Source organism: Lynx canadensis, chromosome A1 (genome assembly GCF_007474595.2).
Source record: "Lynx canadensis isolate LIC74 chromosome A1, mLynCan4.pri.v2, whole genome shotgun sequence".
Classification (NCBI taxonomy): Eukaryota; Metazoa; Chordata; class Mammalia; order Carnivora; family Felidae; genus Lynx; species Lynx canadensis.
The window spans coordinates 63,906,514-63,927,721 of NC_044303.2; the positions used below are offsets into that span (position 1 = coordinate 63,906,514).

Here is a 21,208-nt window from a genome sequence, read left to right on the forward strand (position 1 = left end):
ATGAGCTCGAGCCCCACATTGGGCTCTGTGCTGTCAGGTCAGAGTCTGGAGCCTGCTTTGGATTCTGTGTCTCCCTCTCTCTCTGCCTGTCCCCCACTCGCAGTCTGTCTCTCTCTCAAGAATAAATAAACATTAAAAAAATTACAAAAAATAAAAAAATTAAAATCTAGATCAGAGAAAAACTACTCTGAAATAAAATAAAAAAAGAAAATGTAAATATTAAATACATTATTTTTAATATTGTTTTCACAGAATAAATTAATTTGCAAAACCTATTTGTTATAGCAGCTGAAAAGACAAATTTCATATACCCCTGAATCATAGTAAGTTATAGATTACTGGGGCTCAAATTTTTAAAGAAACCTTTTATTTTTTTTACTTTAAAAAATTGTGTGTTTGTACACCACTTAGAGTTGGCAGAAATCAGATGGAACATTTGTATTTCCTGGGGTAGCTTTCAACCTTTATTGCACTGAGAATTGTGTGGCAAGTATCAGCTGCACAAACAGGTCTATAGCATGCACCTTAGAAAAACTGGCGCAAAGTATGTAATCGTGCCTGTGGTTTTGGTCTCTTTAAATTTACACTTATCTTTAAAAAATGGCAAACATTGCTATTTAACCATTACTGGCAAATAAACTCATTTTCAATCTACCTCATAATTTTTGGCCACACATAATTTGCTGAGAGATGTGAGCCTATATTATTGAGAAAAATATAAGCTTAGCAGTTTTATTTTATTTCAGCCACAGGTTTAACTCACTTTCCACACGCACTCTTGAGGGTCTGTGAAAGCAGAGTGCAGTGGCTGACATCGCAGCTGTGGGGTGAGACTGTTTCAGTGGAATGCTTGCTGAACCACTCTATCAAAGCAGAGCAAACATTTTATAGATTATCTGTGAGGGCAGTTTTTCCAAAACTGGTTAGGTTGACAGAATCATGGGGGCTGCTTGTTAAAGGGAGATTCCCAAACCCAAACAGACCTACTGGGTTGTAAACCCTAGTGCAGAGACCTGGCAATCTCTATTTTCCTCACCCAGCCTAGGTGATCAGGCGATCTCACTTGGTAAAACAGCTAATCTCACTTGAAGCCTTCAATTGCTCACATTTTTGTTGAATACATAGTATGCAGCCTACATTCCAGAGAGCACCGGGGATGCCATGGTAACACAGGAGACCTTCTCCTTTACAGACTAAAGTCTGTAATCCTCTATGTTGCAACAGAGTGACAGCCACCTTTGAAAACTGCTGCCTTTCATGGTAGGGCACATGCTGTTTTATTTTAGTTCAGGCTGCTGTCACAGAATACCATAGACTGGGTGCCTTATAAACAACAAACATTTATTTCTCGTAGTTTCGGAGACTAGGAAGTCCCAGATCATAGTGCTGGCAGATTCATTGTCTGGTGAGAACCTACTTCCTGGTTCATGGATGGTCATCTTCCGTGTCCTCACATAGCAGAAGGAGCAAAGGAGCTCTCTGGAGTCTCTTTTATAGAGGCACCAATCCCATTCATGAGGGCTTCACGATTCATGAACCTAATCACCTCCTGAAAGCCTCACTTCCAAATGTCATCCACGTTGGAGATTAGATTTCAACATATTAATTTGGGGGAGGGGTGAACAAACATTCAGTCCGTAGCAGGCATCTTGATATATCCCACTAAAGTTTGAGACCCAACATTAATTGGTCTCAGAACAGAATCAGAATACATGGGGCTGTATTTTACCTCTCGGTGCTTTTCGTAAAGGTGCTTGGTTTGGTTTGTTGTTGTTTATTTGTTTTTAGGAAATGATGGCATATTCATGACACAGTTCCACTTCATTAGTGGTTCTCACTGCACTTCTGCTTTTTATTATTTCATTTTCATTCTACTGTCGTTCCATCTCCTTTTATAATATATTCAATGGTCTGATTACTGAATCATTGTGTGGTCTTTTACAACCTAATTAAAAATAACGATGAGATTGGGGTTATGGGAGATAATTTTATTGATGTATTTTACAATTAATTATGTATTGATAACAGTCCAGCATCATTATTTATTATAATTAGGCTAATTATAAAATGTAATTACTAGAATAGCCAAGGTGTTCAACTGCTGCCTAAAGCTATCATTTTGAAATATAACTCTTGCTTACCAATTACTACAACCTTCCTTAATTTGTGGATAAATTATTCTCTATTTCTGTGGAGAAATTGATTTGGGAGCATCAGTTACTTAAGTGAGAAAATAAAATGTCCCACAGTTAAGTCTTTGGAGATCAGATGATGAGAACAACAAAACAGTGTTCAGAAGATGGTCACACGATTATTTTTGTCAACTAATAGAACTCATGACTCGCCTACTACTTAACAAGGTTTGCCAGTTAGGGCATTGTTTAATCATGAAATATTTTGCTTTCTTTTTCATTTGAACCTGGTAGGAATTCTAATGCAGTAACTAGTGTATAATCTACTAGCTTTCATTCTGGAAAAAAAAAAATTGAAAAAGCGTAAAAGTACAGTAGGTGGTGAATCAAGCATCTACCATCAGTCTTTTATAAACAATGAACCCATGGTTGGAAATAATCTTCTCATCGACGCTTTTCTTCTGCCATTGGTGGGTGGTGGATGACCATGAAATAAAGTAAGTGGGAAACCACCATATCGTAACTTCTTTTTGATTTCAACACTTTTTAATTTCTTTACATTTGACTTTAGGAAATACATCTCATAAAACTTGCATGGTGTGTGTGATGCCCACTGTTGACCAACCTTTATCCTTGGAGCACTAAATTGGGTTCAGTAGGCTGAGCATTTTCCCATTTGGGTCCTGAAGTTGGTTAGGATGCTACTGTCTGGAGCAGACGGATGGACAGTTTCAGCATGTATACTAAGCCTTTCCATGTTTTACCTCTGCTCTTGTTACAGAAACCCTCGAAAATCTCATCAGACAAGCAGAGAATTACACCAGTATCTTCTTCTGCAACAGCTACAGAAATATGGCCTTAGAGGCTACAGCTTCAGTTCAGGAGTTCTTCACTGATGTGGGGCTCTATTTGTTTGGTGCAGATGTTCATCCTGAAGAATTTGTAAACAGATTCTTTGACGGTCTTTTCCCTCTGGTCTACAATCACCTCATTAGCCCTGGTGTGACAGACAGTTCCCTGGAATACTCAGAATGCATCCGGATGGCTCGCCGGGATGTTAGTCCCTTTGGTAATATTCCCCAAAGAGTGATGGGGCAGATGGGGAGATCGCTGCTGCCTAGCCGCACATTTCTGCAGGCACTGAATCTGGGCATTGAAGTCATCAATACCACAGACCATTTACACTTCTCCAGAGAGTGCAGCAGAGCCGTCCTGAGGATGCAGTACTGCCCTCACTGCCAGGGCCTGACTCTCAGCAAGCCTTGCATGGGGTACTGCCTCAACGTCATGAGAGGCTGCTTGGCACACATGGCAGAGCTGAATCCACACTGGCATGCCTACATCCGGTCATTGGGAGAGCTGTCAGATGCCATGCATGGAACATATGACATTGAACATGTGCTCCTGAACTTCCACTTGCTTGTTAATGATGCCGTGATGCAGGCTCACCTCGATGCACAAAAGTTATCGGAGCAGGTAAGCAGCCACTCCACACTCCCTGACTGATTTCTTAGAACTCGAGGGTTGGCCATATACATAAAATTAAGTGACTATAAGCACATTATTATGTACTTTAAAATTATGGCAACTTGGGGCGCCTGGGTGGCTCAGTCAGTGAGCGTCTGACTTTGGCTCAGGTCATGATCTCACAGCTTGTGAGTTCGAGCCCCATGTCAAGCTCTGTGCTGACAGCTCAGAGCCTGGAGCCTGCTTTGGATTCTGTGCCTCCCTCTCTCCCTGCCCCAACCCATTCACATTCTGTCTCTGTCTCTTTCGAAAATAAACATTAATTTTTTTTAATTATGGCAACTTAATGAGTTAATACATTAGGAAATAGTAGGAAATTGTGTGGGTTTCCATATTTGATTCAAGATTTATTTTTTATTGGGGCACCTGGGTGGCTCAGTTGATTGTTAAACTCTTCATTTCAGCTCAGGTCATGATCTCCAGTTCATGGTATCAAGCCTTGCACTGGGCTCTGTGCTGACAGTACAGAGCCTGCTTGGGATTCTCTCTCTCCCTCTCTCTCTCTGCCCCTCCTCTTTTGTTCTTTCTTTCTCTCTCTCTCTCAAAAAAAATATATTTTTTATATCTTACAGTAAAATATTGGTTAGCTACTTTCCCCTTTCTCTCTAAGTAGAAGCCTTCTCATAGGATTAGTTCAGTGAGGTAGAGAGGACTCAGGTTTAAAATGGGAACCCACATGGATTTGAATCTGCATTCTGACAGTAATTCTCAGATGCCTTAGACTCTTTGAGCCTGTTTCCTCATTGATAAAAAGAGAATAGTAGCACATAACTTTTAGAGCACTCTTTTTTGGGAAGTTAGGCAATATGTATGCAAACTACCTAGAATGGTGCCTTTTACTAAAAAAAAAATGGGTAGTTATTGTTAGCATTTCAAAGGTTTTCAACACTAAAATAGACATGCCAATTATATTTTCATTAAATGAAAACTTGACAGCTTAACGTTCAGAAGTGTTTCTTCAGAGACTCTTCAGAATCTGTCACAGTGATGGTGTAGTGATTTTTGAAAATGTGGTATATGCAACATCATGGTGTTTTATTCCAAGAAGATTTTAGGAAGTTTTTGAAATAAAATCATCAAGTAAAAAGGACACAAGAGTTTTCTATTTTTCCCACCTTCTGTAGAGCCATTTTCTTACATATTCACAGGCTCCTTAGTAACATTCTCATATCCCATACAGTGAAGTAGGACATGTTGCTGATGTTTATCCTAAATCATTTCTCCTGAAACAAAATTATATTCCTCGGTGCTGAAAGAAGACCTCTCCCCATTGTGGCACTAATTTATCAAGTTAATAAACATCCTAATCATTAGCATTGGAAGTTGGTTTTCTTAATCAATTTCTGATAGACATTGGATCTGAAAATCTTTGTGCCCAATCACCTCCTCCCCCTTTCTTCTTAACTTTGTGCCCAATCACGTAACTCCCCCTTTCTTTGCAGGGCCTGTGTGAGCCTGTAAGGTCCCCTTTTGCAGATTAGACATGGTGCCCTCTTTAGGTGGATGCCACACCATTGTGTGGCTTGGCGGGTAGAAAGTGAGCTGGACTTCAACTCCTGCTTCCTGATTTATTCAGCTGGATGTTTTTATATAGTGAACAAGGTTCCCAACCATATGCACTGGTCCAGATCTTTCTTCAATCTGTCCCTTTCTGGAGATCAGATAAGTACTAGAACTTTTGGAAGGGATATAATAAACCAACTCAAAGTGAGACTTCTAAGGTTTCAAGTATTTCATAATTATGGGAAATAAACCTTTAGATCCAGGAAACAAATATTAGTATTATGATATTGAGTATCTCCAGAAGGGAAAACAGGCACAAGAGCTCTGAAATCAAGTCCAGATTTGATATTAATTTGAGGGCATGCCATGTAATCTCAAAGGGCCAGGGTTTTCTAATATACATAAGTAATTAGGTTTCTAAGATTCCTTTTACTATCTGTTTTGAAAACTGGAGGGCCTTTCTGTATCCTTAAAATCTATCACATAGAAAATCATCTATTTTTCCTATTTCAAACACTAAACTAACACAGGCTCATACTTCGATAAACCTGTTTTTAAGTCCTGACTTTGCTATTCACTGGTCATGTGGCCTGGGACAGCTACTAAAATCCTTTGATTCTGTTTTGTCCTGTGTGGAGAAGGTAGAAATGGTTCAAGTGGGAAAATGTCGGTAAGGCTCTGACATTGGTAGACACCAGTACCTGAAATGCTTGCTTTATTTCTTTGCTTATTCTAAGTCCAGCCTTGAGCCAACCTCGGGGAAGCAGGTTACTTTAGAATCTCAAAGAGTGAGAATCATCATTGTACTTGTGTTTTATAAAGAAGTTTTAAACAAAACTTTTGTCATATGAAACTCTGTGGTGAATTTATAAAGAACATTCTTTTCTTTTAGGCAAATCGTTTGATTTGATATAATCAGTAGTCCTAGGACTATCTTGAGAAGCATCAATCATTACTAATAAGTTGTTAGATCCTTTTCTAAATAAAACAACTGAGATTCTCTTTTTTAACTTATGGCAACAGAAAAAGGAGATACTACTGACTTTAAATTCCTTGAAAATTGACTCATTAATATTTATTTCTGCCAACTTCAAAGTGATTTATAAGCTGTTTATCAAGCTTCGATAACCAGTTCACACATCAATGAATTTAACAAATTCAAAATAAATTACTGGAGAGCCAGCAAATAATGACTTTCTCACATTCCCAAAGCAATCTCTGAGATCTAGGACTTCCAAGTCTAGTCCTCAATAAATACATATTTTCACTTTAAGAAATCCATAGAGGTATCAGCTGTATCATATTTCTGTTGGATGAATTTCAACTGGAAAAAAAAATGTTACCAGTTTCCTGAGGAAAATCATGAGTCTCTCCTGTTTAATAAGCCGTTAGGGAAACAAAATTTAATTTACAATAGGGTATTTTCATTTTATAATTATTCTGGGGATTAAGACAATACATAATTTAATAAAGCATTAACAGAGAGCCAGCAAAGTGTAGATATTAAAAGCGCTGGCTCTACTGTCAGACTGGATTTCACAGGTGCTCTGCCACTTACTGGCTATGAGTTTGGGCATTTGATTATTTAATCTCTCCTTTCCTTAGTCTCCTCTGTGGTGAAATGGGGCAATAATACCTACATCATAGAGTTCTCACCATAAAATGAGCTTTCACACTTCGATTAGTGTCTTATACATGTTAAATGTTTAAATCCTACTAATTCTTATCACTACTATAATCACTACTAATTATTTATCACAATAAATAATTATTATTTATGAATGCTTTGTTGATTTCTGTGGTGTTTTAAATGCTCCTAAAGCAAACATACCTTTCCTAATGTGGAATAGAGTTGAAAAAATATTATAAATTGTCATTTAATGTAAGCAAATAATTGTAAAGATCTTCCTTGAATGAGGAAAAAAACTGGAATTTTCATAAAACTTTATACAACACTATAATGTGCTTTTAATATTAATTAATTGATATTAATTAATAATATATAAAAATCATTTCATAATCATTCCTAATGTTCAGAAATCATTTAATGATCAAATGATTTCTTGTGAGGAAATCATTTGTTTATTTTATAAAATAACACTTTATTTTTTGCTATTAATTACACATAGCATATTATTTATTAATATAATTTAATATTTTAACTTATTAAAAGGACCCAGAACCTGTGTTAATTTCAGTGGTTCAACATCTTCTAAATGGAGCAAATATTACTAAGAAACTCAACTGCACATCGATTCTATACAATTTTAGAAACAAAATGGTTTTTTTTAACTTTATTGACATATAAGTGACAAAATCACATTTTTATTTAAATATTTGATAGAATTCATCAGTGAAAACATTTAGTCCTGGGCTTTTTGTTTTTCTTTCTTAATTTTTAAATTACCGATTCAGTCTCCTTACTTAACACTGGTCTGTTCAGATTTTCTATTTTTTTCATAATTTAGTTTTGATAGGTTCTATGTTTCTAGGAATTTACCTGTTTATTTTAGGTTATCCTGTTTGTTTGCATATAATTGTTCATAGCTGTCTCTATGACCCTTAGTATTTCTATGGTGTCAGTTGTAATGTCTCCTCTTTGACTTATAATTTTATTTATTTGAGTCTATATTTTTTTCTTAGTCTAGCTAAAGATTTGTACATTTTTTTTACCTTTTCAAAAGTCAGCTCTTAACATCATTGATATTTTCTATTGTTTGTTTGGTTTCCATTTCATTTATTTCTGCTTTGATCTTTGTTATTTCTGCTGGTAACTTTCAGCTTAGTTTATTCTCTTTTCCCTCTAGTTTCTTGAGGTGTAAAATGAGGTTGTTTATTTATGACTCCCCCTCCCACCCCACTGCCCTTAATATAAGTACTTATCACTATAAACTTACTAGCTAGCACTGCTTTTGCTGGATCTCATAAATTTTGGTATGCTTTGTTTTCACAGTTGGGAGTTGGGGTTTCTCTCTGGATTGTATGGCGCCTTGCTGAAGGTGGGATTTATAACTGTGTGTCTCAGCCTTTCCTGTTTCAGTGTAGGTATTTTCTCATTCACCCAATGTGCTCAGCTAGTTTCTGGATTTCTTTCAGAGGAAATTTCTCTATGGGTAGTTGTACATTTGGTGCATCTGCGGGAGAAGGGGATTCAAGAGTGTCCTACGTTGCCATCTTAGGAATTACTACCACAAAAAGCTTTTTTTTTTTTTTTTAAAGTCTGTAAGGGTTTAGAAACATAATTTCCAACAGTAAAAGTCCTAATTTGTATTTTTAAATAGATAATCAGTTTTTCACATCTCTTACCTATGCACTATTAGTAGAGATTCAGCTGGTTGCATTCAAATTACTTTAGAATAGCTATTCAATTCAATTTTAATACCTATCAAAATTGAGTTTAAGGTGAATTGTACACACTAGTGCACTCTAATTAAAGTATGTTATTGAGATAACTAATACCTCATCACTTCCTCTATACACATTCACATTTATCTGCATCTGTAGAATTAAAGCATAATAAATTAATCATATGTTTTTAGGTATCTCAATGATATTCTTTCACATGAATTGAAAGGCAAATTAAAATAGTAGCCTGCATTATTTCTGGTAAGGCACTAATTTTGTTCTTTTTTATACAGTTTCCTAAAAATCACTGTTATATGATTTTGTATAATAGAGATTGTAAGGCAAGTAGGGTTGAGGCAACACATTACTCTCTCAAGGCTGCATCCTTGATATGGTTCCTAGTGTGGGGATAATGGAGAAAATGTACATTCCAAGGACAGGGGAGAGGGTTAAGATGCTCCAAATGTCTGGGTCCAGCTCACATGTCAGCCTACAGTCATGTCTTCTCAATGACCACCTCCAACGTTCCCCAAGATGGTGTTATCTCTGAGGCAAACTTTTTTTTTTTATGAGCTTTCATTCATGTGTATTTTTGCATTTGACTGCCACAGAATAAAAGGCTGTGACTCAAGGTTATAAATCAACCACCTATGGACACATTTTATGGGTAGTCATTGAAAGTACATCCATAATATATTTAAAGATACCATTTTAACCTTTGCCTAATTTTTATTTAACTTATGTAGAGAGATAGTGTTTAACTTGGGGTTAGTATGTTATTCAAATGGACTCATTCTTCTGAGAAATAAAACCGAAGTTCCACATGAGAAAATGGAAAGGCGTAAGAATTAAATTAGTAATAATTGAAGGTGAAAGATACAAGTTTCTAGGGTAAAAGACATCTCAGAAAAAGTCCAATCATAGTGGGCCAACCGGAAGTAGAAAAACCTATAAGCTAATAAAGAAGGAAAGGAAGATTTCATGAGATCACGAGAGGCCATCCAATCCAAGTCATCATCGTATGGAAAGATCACTTCAGAACGTTTTACCTGCTTAACTCTGCACGCTAGGTAGTGATAGGGAGGTTGCTGTGACAGAATGGTGGCAGTAGTATGTAGCCGTAATCAGTGGGTTCTCCTCCCAGTACTAGGCCCATTGAGTTCTTTTCAGATGTGGAAAGAGGGAAACGTTTTTTGGCCAGAGAGGTAAGCCAAAGGTTCTATTGTCCAGTGATTTTCTACTCAAATACATGCTATAGTATATAGAGATAGTTCTATAACATGGTTGGCCTCTGCTGGTAAGAATTTTCTTCACATGCTTGATTAGATCTGAATCCTTTATCTTTTGGAGATTTGCCCCCTGCACTTGTGGATCATGGGGGGAGGGGAGGTCCAGTTTGGCCCTTTGATAATGTCTCTGGAGCTTGAAATGATTTCCAGTGGTGAGGGTCAGTCATGACCCAGGTACCTCATATGAGGTAAGCCTAAATATTTTTAAGAAACACATTAGACAACAAGCTTGTATAATTTAAAGATCAATATTTCCTAAGGCTTTGGTATTGCATCCAGTGTTGCATGATTAATTTGTGCTTTTATCTATGTGAGAAAGATTATAGTCTGATTTTCTTGTGAATAAGTACTGTTAACCATGATGGTTTATTTCTACCTAATTTCCTAAGAGAGGAATAATTATTAAATGTCTTGTGAAGATCTGAAGGCCTATAAAGGGAAATCTGGACAAAGATCTCCTGGAACAGTGGTGCATCATGCTTGTGGATAGTTCTAGGTGTTTGAAAATTCACGGTACCATAGATTGTAATGTTCTGAAGATAGGGACTAAGTCTTGGGCATCTTAAATTTCAGATATTTGAAGGCTATTATTATTATTATTATTATTATTTGCCTGTTTTCCTGACATCTTCTTTCCAGACTATTCATTCCTGTTTTATTCAATTCTTTATAGGCTTTCCTGTTAGGATCACTATTTTAATTACACAACTCTGTCTGGCTCTTCTGGAGAACTTGCTGACTCAAGATGGAGTTAGCCAGACGGGAGGAAGCTTGGGGGTATTGGTGGTGGATACTGGGCATGGATATTTTCATTTTCTCATCGTCCCAGTCACATGCTCCTCCTTCTTCAGGGATCTGGCATCTGGAAGATTCCTGCCTGTGGCCTCAGGCCTCTGCCAAACACACTTTTTCTGGAAAACAAATAATGGAAGGGCAGGTTTCCAAACCTTTAATTTCTTCCTCATTCAGTTTTTGTGTCATGTGTGCATTTGCTTTGTTAAGTTATTGATGTTTCTCTGAGCGAACAGAGCTTTTATATCAATAACATGAGCTTTTGTCTCCTGGGAATACGAGGGTTTTAATAATACCCAGTGATATTTAAAAAAATGTTCTGAAGCATTTTTGATTGAATTTTGAAGTGTGTAACTGTTCATATGCATCACTGATGTTCTGGGGTGGTTTGGAATAATTCTCCTCCACCTCAAATGGAATAAATTCTCTCTAAATTGGACACTGTATAAAACCATATTTCCTTTTATTGATTAAGTTCAAGAAGTATATGATATTTTTTTAAAATTTTTAATGTTTTTATTTATTCTTGAGAGAGAGAGAGAGAGAGAGAGAGCGCGCGCGAGAGCACAAGCAGGGGAGGGGCAGAGAGAGAGGGAGACACAGAATTCCAAGCAGGCTCCAGGCTCTGAGCGGTCAGCGGGGCTCGAACTCACGAGCCATGAGATCGTGATCTGAGCTGACTCGGACGCTCAACCAACTGAGCCACCCAGGTGCCCCAATGATATTTCTGCAGGAATTGTTTCCTCTCCCTTTCTGAGTGTTTTCTGAATATAGCAAAGCTTTCTTGGTTGGAAATTTTTCAAATGTTTTTTTTTTTTTTTTAATTTTTTTTTTCAATGTTTATTTATTTTTGGGACAGAGAGAGACAGAGCATGAACAGGGGAGGGGCAGAGAGAGAGGGAGACACAGAATCGGAAACAGGCTCCAGGCTCCGAGCCATCAGCCCAGAGCCTGACGCGGGGCTCGAACTCACGGACCGCGAGATCGTGACCTGGCTGAAGTCGGACGCTTAACCGACTGCGCCACCCAGGCGCCCCTCAAATGTTTTTTAAGTGCATGGATTATTTTAGCCTCTGCAGTTAATTTTGTGTACGCTTGTGTTCCTCAAGAGTTTGTAAACCGGTACTAAACTCAGTCCCCGTAAATCAACAATCCTTTGGCTTCACCAATTAAAAAGTCTCCATTTTCTGATGTGTCCATTATATCCAATTTCATGATTGCACAATCCATGCTGTCTTCCTCAAGAACAGCAGCCCAATTGCTCATCTCTAGCCAACTGTTCACCTAGAGGTTTGATCTGACTCTCTTTATTATTAAGGACTCACTCCATGGGCAGACTTTTATATTATTTTTTCTCTTTAGTAAATTTCCCCACTCTCTGCTTCTGTTTTTGAGATTCGCATGAAAGCAATTTGACGCTTTTCCGAAGACTAGAATTTACCTCCAAAGGTTTTGTTAGTGCTGTCTGAAGCTTTTCTCCATTCTTTGGCTGGATTGTGAAGGCTGTTTTGGTTGCCACTTTGCTGAGTTAGCTCTGATGCTCCTTCGAAGGAGTTAGTCTTGCTTATAATGTCAACCATCATCTGAACTTGTAACCATTTATATTTTTCTCTTTCCCAATGCTTCCTAGAAGTACCTGGTTTAAGTTCAAGTAAAGAATGGTAGCTTCCTAGCTCTTTATTCGTGGTCTTCATGTTTACTATGTCCTATAGAAAGTTTTAAAGTTTGCTTCCAAAATAGTTGATTTAAGGTCTCCAAACTCTTTTACAAAGTGACAAATATTCTCAACTTGATATTTTTGCTCCAGAGGGACAGACATTCCAGTGGCCATTATTTTGTTTCACCTTGCATAAAAACAAAAGGTTTTTTTTTTTTAAGTTTATTTATTTTTGAGACAGAGAGCACAAGCAGGGGAGGGGCAGAGAGAGAGGAGGGCAGAGGATCTGAAGTGGGCTCCACGCTGACAGCAGCGAGCCGATGCAGGGCTTGAACTCACAAACCATGAGATTACGACCTGAGCCGAAGTCGGTCGCTTAACCAACTGAGCCACGCAGGCACCCCATAACAACAAGTTTTAACCACGAAAACCCCCATCCTGACTGTAACAACCACCACGTGTCACAGTGTCCCCTGGGCTGTTGCATGTGGCACAACCCCCACTGCTGGGCCTGGAGCCTCCAGGATCAACATTGCACCAAGCACTGTGGCCATCAGTGGAACTTCTGTGGACCCAAAGGCCACTAATGGCACACCTCAGGTTGCCATGACTCTGTGGCCACAACATAGCACACAGCCCTGAATTGAGAGTTCTGCCCGGAATCTCTTGAGTACCTAAAACCCAGGGCAGACCTCAATGGAGGTGGTGGAAGGGACAAACAAGTGTCTACCACACTTTGCCACATCTTAACCCACAAGGACAATGGTCATATCACATGGCCCTGGTGGTATAGACTATGGTCTGTAGGCTGGGGCAATTGCTTAGGAGCTCTGGGCATCTGAGACCTTCCCTGGCTGTCCCAAGAACTAAGCAGGGAAATGTCTCTCCATATCTGTAATTATTCTTATTTGGGAGGCTGCACAGTGGAGGGTTGCATGTCCCCATGGCCACTTCTATAAACTTTTCATTTTGTGTCTTTGAAGACCTAATCCAGCTGATGATCAGAAAAGAGTCTCTCAGGGCTCCCCTTGGAATGTTTCTAGGTGGCCTTGAATGTGTGTGGGGAAGCATGTGAGATGTATTAGGAGAGGCTCTGGGTAGGGTCTCTTCCATTTTCACATTTAACAACTAAGGAAAAAATAAGAGGACTTTTCAAAGTCTTCCATCTCAGGAATGTTCAATCTAACCATGGGATGTTTTGCTCCTCTCCCATTTTTCTCCTGGGACTGTGCCCTTAGGGCCTGCATGGACCAGGATGGCTGGAGGCTGAGGTCTGACTCTTCAACAGCTGTCATTTGAGAAGGTAGAACCTCCCACTTTAAAAACTGAAGCTTCTGGCTTCCTTCTTCTATTTTCAGGCACTCTTTGTGTTCATTTGGAGACTAGAATAAGCAGATGAGAGACACTGTTGCAATTACTACTGCAACTGTTGTAAAACCACCAAGGCAAATGAAAACAGGGATAGAAATAGAAAGCCCCATCCGGTGCATGGTGGGTATAAGAGGGTCAGTGTTAAGCTATGCCCTAAATTCTTCAATGACCTTTGAGCTGTCTCTGTCTGTACAATATGGACAGTCTGATTTGAAGAAGATCTCACCTTACTCCATCAATCAGCAGTTGATGTGATACCACACCGGGCAAGGCCCTGTGATTGTCAAGGTGACCTCCAGGTTTGATCTAGGGGTAGGAAACCTTTACCATCCAAGTGGATAGAGAAGGATTGTAACTGGATTCTCCCATATTGCCAAACGCTATGTAGTTATAATTCCCCTCAATAAAGTATTATGTCTAAAAAATATATCCAAAAAATTAAAAGAAGGCAAAACATTACCCTGTACTGTTTTGATAGTTTAATAGGACAAACCACCTGAGTCATCACTAGGTATAAGTAAGTTTTTCTTTTTTACTTACTGTTTTTCTCACTATAAAGGCCATACTATTCTCTGTAAAGTTAGATATCAATTTGAAGAAGATTAATACATTGTAAATAATTTTTGCCCTATTGAATTACAAGTTATTTTTTTTCTGATTGAGAAAAACCCCAAAAAGCCATTATTTTATTTACCTGAAAAGTATTAACCTTATCTTTTATTATTATAACATTAGAATAATATTCTACTGTTCTTTTTATCAGTGACCATAATGCTAATCTCTTTCCAGCAGCTTTATTGCTGTGTTTATTCCCTCATTAAGGAATTGAACAAGCCTTTCACAATAGCTCTTTATATATTAGCTTTAGAGGCATATTTTTTATCTTTTTGAAAATTATACTTTAATGCATCAAGAAAAAAAGACACTGAAAACATTATTGCTTATAATGGGCAATTTTTTTTTATTTTTTATTTTTTGGTGGGAAGTGACAGAACCTCAAATTCATTTAAAACTTCCTAAGGGAAGGAGTGGATGTTAGACCATATAACTAAAAGGTCAAATGGTACAGATAACTGAAGTTCTGATTTGATCTAGTTCCTCGTGAATGTTATCAGGGTTCTTGCCTACTTGTCAATGAAGCTTTTGTCTACCTTAGTTTGGTCCTCAGTCAGGCTGTCCCCAGGTGTAACAACGTAGGCCACAAAACGTCTAGGGTCATCACCTTCTAGTTTAACTAGCAAGAAAAAATAGTACTTATTTCTCATTGATCAAAATCCCTATCCTCTTGCTCATCACTATGATTTTGGGCCTTTTCTTCTTCTGGAGGCATCTATTGGCCCCCTGACTAGCCACCTTTGGGTCATTTTCCCACCCTGGAGCCATAAATGGGATGAGCTCACCTAAACATGTCAAGAAAGACTTGGAGAGAGTATTTCCAGAGGATGAGTACAGGACAGCAATAAAAGCAGGAAGAAAAAAAAGAAACGAAACGAAGAGATATACCTTATATTAATAAAAGTTGTCATATATGTTAGGAATGTGCTAAGGAGCATCAACATACATGTAAATAAATTATGATCTGAGCAAAATAGAAAAAATATACAAATTAAAGATAAAACAGAGATAGAAAAAATGTTAGGACTATTACATAATTCCAAAATTACGATGGAGTTACTAGAAGTATTTGCTTTAAATTCACAAATAGACATCTCTATCATGTGTTACACCTTCCAAGGTAATGTTTACATAAAGGCACTAATTGATACAATTAGGCAACACATCAATAAAAAATAACCTAATAAAAATAGGCAAAGAGTTCAGGCATTCTCCAAAGAAGGTATGGCTAATAGAACATATCACAAGATGTTCTACATACTTAGTAATTAGGGACATGTAAATCAAACCACAGTGAGACAATGAGATAGCACTTCACACACCTCTACGGATGGTTATAGTATAAACAGTCAACAGTAACAGTGTGGTGAGGCCATGGAGAAATTTGGACACTCATGCATTGCTAGAGGAACTGTAAAATGGTGCAGCCACTTGAGACAAGTTAGGCAATTCTGTATAGAGTTAAACATAGATTACTGCATGACCTAGCCATTCCAGGCTAAGGTGTATACCCCAAAGCACTTAATACATATATTTATAAAAAACATATATAGATATTCATGGCAGCTTTATTTATAGTAGCCAAAAAGTGGAAATGACCTGAATGTTCATCAGTTGCTGAATGGATAAATAAAATGTCACATAGCCATACAATGGGATATTTTTTATAATAAAATAGGAATGAAGTATTGTTACATGCTACAGTATGATTGAACCTTGAAAACATTATGCTATGTGAAAGAAGTCACAAAAGACCACATTTCATAAGACTCTGATCATGTTAAATGTCCAGAATAGCAAATCCATTGACCCAGAAAGTAAATTAGTGGTTATCAGGGGTTGGGGGCGGGGAGCAGAGGGAATGAAGAATTACTGCTAATGTGTACAGGATTGTTCTTGCAGGGGAAAGTGATAAAAATATTGTAAAATTACATAATGATGATGGCTGTGCATCTCTGTCAACATGGTGAAATTCACCGAACTGCACATTTCAAAAGGGTGAATTTTATGGAACATCAATTGTATAACAATAAAGCTGTTATAAAAAAGTTATAATGTATCATTTTGAAAATTGACTCCTACAAAAGGAAACCCAGCATATTCCAGGGAATAATTTTCATTTATAGATTTGTCCTTTTTGTTGGCATATGCTTCTTGAGGCTTTGGGAACTTGTAGGGACAATGTGTCTTTTCATTTGTCGTGTACATGACCCACTAAAAGTTTTTTGGAGTTATTTTATCATTAATGCTTCAAGGTCCTTCACAGAAAAAAAAAATCCCCCACATTAAAGGTGTTGTTTGCTCCACAGATAGTAATCTTTATGACCTTGAAAGACTGCCTTTCTCATGGGAGAAATTTTGAGGTCAGATAAAAATGAAAAGATAGCTAATCTCATTCATTTATCCAGACCTCCACCAAAAACACTTTGTGAGAGTTTTCAGTGCACGAGGGCACTGCTAGACATTGGGTGTAGACATCCAGCTACATGGTTGGAACTGACAGTAGACTGACTTTTCCAAACCATCATAGTGTCTATTCTCCAAACAGAAGTCAGAATAATCTTAACGAAGCATAAAATAGATTATGCTTGAAATCCTTCATTGGCTTACTGTTGACCTTAGAATAAAATCTAAAGCCTTTATACTGATCTTTAGTGCTTTGCACATCTGCCCTTTGGTGTCACTATACTCTCATCTCACACCACTCTTAAAAATTCTTTGCTCTAGGGGCACCTGGGTACTCAGTCGGTTGAGCATCTGACTCTTGATTTCAGCTCAGGTCATGATCCCAAGGTCTTGAGATCAAGCCCTGTATTGGGCTCCACACTGGGTATGTAGTCTGCTTAAGGTTCTCTCTCTCTCTCTCTCTCTCTCTCTCTCTCTCTCTCTCTCCTCTGCCTCTTCCCTCCTTGTGCCCTCTATCTCAAATTCTTTGCTCTAGTCATTCTAGAGTTCTCTTGTTTCCTTTAGCATACAATCCTCTTTCTTGACTCTTGTCAGTTAGATTTTTCTGAAAGTAGGCTCTTTTCTAACCATGCCTCCCAACACCTGCATCTAGTGAACGCTGATGCTGCTTCTCATTTGGTCTTATATTGGATGCTGCTAACCCTGGGAAGCTTCCCCTAGCCTCTGTAGAAAAGGTTGGGTAACTTTGTAGTATATACTAGTACACGAAAATTTTTCCTTTATAGCATTTTGTGGATATTCTGTTATTTGATTATTCATTTATATTTTATATCGATTGTATGTGCCAAGAGGACAGAGACTGTCGGTTGTGTTCATCACAGTATCTCTAGAGTCTAAGTCTCGACGGGCATGTGTTCCCTGATGAATACCTGTTAATCAACAGTGAGTCTTTCTCCTGCATTGCCTGGACTATTCGAATTGTTTCCATATCGATCTCTCTGCTCCACTTTGCTTTCCCTGTGTCTCTCTGAAAAAAAAATGCAAGCTTCTCAGCATGGTGTAGAAGGCCCTCTGTGTAGTGATACCACCCCCTCCCACTCACCAGTCTTGTTTCCCTTCTCCTCACCTGCCCTCCCTTGCATTAACGTTCCAGATTGAAGAATGGCACCCATTCCCCTCAACCCTATGGGACCTTGAATATTCTACTATTTGCATGTAATCAACAAACCCAGAAACTTAACCAGAGAATTCCCCGGGTCTTTTTCATCTCTTTATCCCTTATGCCTTTTAAACCGTCTGGCAATATTTGTTGAACTGAAATGACCTCCGTGCTCCACAGTAGAAACTTCTTGATTAATGCACTGAATTACATTTAATTTCAGGCATTTACAATTTTTCATTGAATCTTAAATTACTAGCATTTCATATCTCCCATGAGAGCACAGCAAGACAATTGTAATAATCTATGATTCTTTTAATGAATGCGCAAAACGCTTCCATTTAAATTTTTATGTAGATAAATACACTGGCATTATTAATATTATATCTGCATTTATCTTAAGCCCAGTCAAAAATCCCATTTATCAAATTAGATTACTGGAAATAAGGACAAAGCAAAAATGATAAACATTCAAGACAAATCTTTATAGAACTGTATATAATCTACTCGACGTAATTCTGGGAGTGACCCTATGCCATGCCGTCCACCTTCCAGTTCTCATTCAGGAAGGCAAACCTCAGGTGTTTGGGCTTCCTGTTTTGCATACTATTTGGTACCAGGGCAGCCTGAACTGCTTGGGGGTTGGGGTAGGACTGAGGCCGACCGCCCACCCAGACGCCCTGTAGATTCCACACACCAATCTCTAGTTTACAAAATCCTCATGATTCATCTAAGAAGTTTTAAAAACTGCTTTCTGCTTTTCACTAGTATTCTTTTTAGATGTTAGCAGTAGGTGTTTTTTTTTTTTTTTTTTTTTTGATAAAATGTTGCATGATCCTAAGTTTGGGAAAAAACTACACATAATATTCATCTCCTAGAGAGTATTGCAGGTTATTTCTATGCAGATTAGTGTGTCAAAGGCTCTGATAAATCCTGCTACTTAAAAATATCTGTCAACTACTTTAAGAAAAGCGTTTTCAATATATATTTAACCAAGACCCCATATTTGCCTGAATATGTTATGGATTTCTGCTAAAAACACTTTGGAAAATGTTGCTCAGAGGTATGTTTCATGATTTATTGGTGGCTTCAGCCACAAGGAAATTACTTTTGGGGAAAGTTGAAGGCAACGTAGGCTGGTATCTGGCCAGGCAGCTTCAAGTTTAGAGCTGGACTTTTGGCAGCCACGATCCTCAGATGGATCACCTCACATCAGGAAAGGGTCAGTCACCCTAAAATTTACCATGGGCTCTGAGAACACAACCCAGGAACTGAATTCCTTTGAAACTCCATGTGAACTTGATTGAATTGTATTTTCCCAGCTTTAGCAATGTGGAAAAAGAAGACTAAACATTCTGTTGACCTTCTGAAAGTGGTCTCTGTCCATAGAGAGATCAGAGTAAGCACATCTAAGATAAATATCTTTGCCTTATGTTATTCTTCAAACTTCACACTAACCATTTTTATTCAATTTCTTAGCGATATAAACTGGGAATTATAATATTCACAAGGACTGGACCATTAGGATGAATTCTCTAGATTGGATCACACAGCAAAGGCAATGTAAAACTACCAGTTTAACACTATGTATTGTTTGGACAGGTGGTGTTCCCCCACTAACTTGGATGAAGATATAAATGCTTCGTAAATGTATTACAAATTCATAATATGTAATACTGATTAGAATGTGATATTTTCATCACTTCTTGATCAAAACATAATATAATTTATTAAAATGCACATCACAATCATCAGTGCCCTTGATAGAGGGTCCCTATTTCCACACTGGGATATTAGAAAGTCCAACTATGGTGTCCCAGCCTAGAAGATAATACATAGAATCTTTTCACCCTACTTTGCTGTTGGTTTTTCCTCACGCTGTCCATCAGCCAATGGGTTTTAGAAAAAAAGAATAGCAGGTATTTCCTAATGTATTTTATACAGAACAAGTCTTTCCTTGTTCAGAGATAGCAAGGGACATACCTACTTTCAATTTTACTAAACTGCCATGTTGGGAATATTAAGATTGGTGAAAAGAAGAGACTGAATTAAGATTCAGAGCTAGAAAAATGCAAGTAAATGAAACACATACATTTAGTTTAATCTACAAGCAAAAGGGATATTTTGAAATAAAACAACTATAAGTAGTTTTACATCTATGAAACTCGAAATAAGGAAGGAAACATTCCGTCCTTTAATGTCTTGGTAACCAGAAGTGGTCCGATGATGGTAATACCTGTAACTTCTTCTCAGCTTTCCCTCTTTTCATATTTCTCACAGTTCCTAGCATAAAAATGAGTGGGGGTAACAGCAATGTCTTTTCTCCTTTCCTTTAATCACACCTTCTCTACCAATGAGTTCAGATTTCTGGGAAAATAAAAAGTGCTTTCCTAGAGTTACTTTCGAGGACACTTGTCACATCAGCATGCTAGAAATTGATTTTTTAGATTAAATTACCGCCTTATTTATATATATCCAAGACAATGTCTGAGCACCAGACCTATATATACAGTTTACTACTTTCACATTTTCTCAGAATGTCTCAAAGACTCTTCAAAACCCACAAATCCAGAACTGATCTTAACCATCTTGTCTCCCAAACCCAATTACTCTTTGGTTTCTTCTGGCTCAGTACATCCACGTAGAGACCTAGAAACTACCCTTGACATCTTTGCCTTCACGAATTTTTCAGTCCTGATTCCTATTGATTGCACATCCTAATTGTATTTCAAATATGTCCTAGTGTCTTGTTTATAGCACCAGCCATTATCTGGCTTGAATGATTACATGCAGGTGTGTCCTTGTTAGACTAATTTTACTCAGTTTCCCCCCACTGCCCATCCCATCTTTCAGCTCACCAGAATAGCATTTGAAAAACTCAGTTGTAACCTCATTTTTTTCAGGATTTAAAGCCCTTCATTGGTAGACTTGGTGAATCTCTTTAATATGACGATCAAGGACTCTGTATCTCTGACTGCCAAACATCTCTTAATTCTATTCCTCCACCAGCAATTTCCTTCCATCCTCAGCAATCCTAGAGTTCTTTTACAGATGTTGATAGACAGTCCAATTTCTTGAGATTCTATTGTACTGAAATAAAACCAGTAGTAGTATTCAAAGACACTGTACCAATACGTTTACATGTGTAGCACTGTTGTAACCATAGCACTGTAAACAAATATCCAACAGCAGGGGGAATGCTGAACAAATTAGAACGCAAATGCACCAAGGACGAGTGTACAAGCATCATAGATCATGAATTTAAGCTACATCAGTTGATGTGAAAGGATTTCCATGTGATATTATGGAATTGAGAAAGTGAAATGACTAGAAGCTTATAAAATATGATCCTACTTTTATAAAGCGTGTGGTTTTTATGGGGGCTATTTTTATTTTTTAGAATTTTTACTTT

General features: G+C 37.8%; 1 protein-coding gene across 1 annotated transcript in view; it reads left to right on the plus strand.

Moving 5' to 3' along the window:
* The window catches only part of LOC116738136 (glypican-5-like), a 174,283-nt gene that overhangs the window by 59,188 nt on the left and 93,887 nt on the right, over positions 1-21,208 (plus strand). Inside the window, exon 3 of the mRNA XM_032593620.1 lies at positions 2,914-3,608. Within this exon, the coding sequence (XP_032449511.1) occupies positions 2,914-3,608 (695 nt within the window). The remainder of the gene's footprint in view (positions 1-2,913; positions 3,609-21,208) is intronic.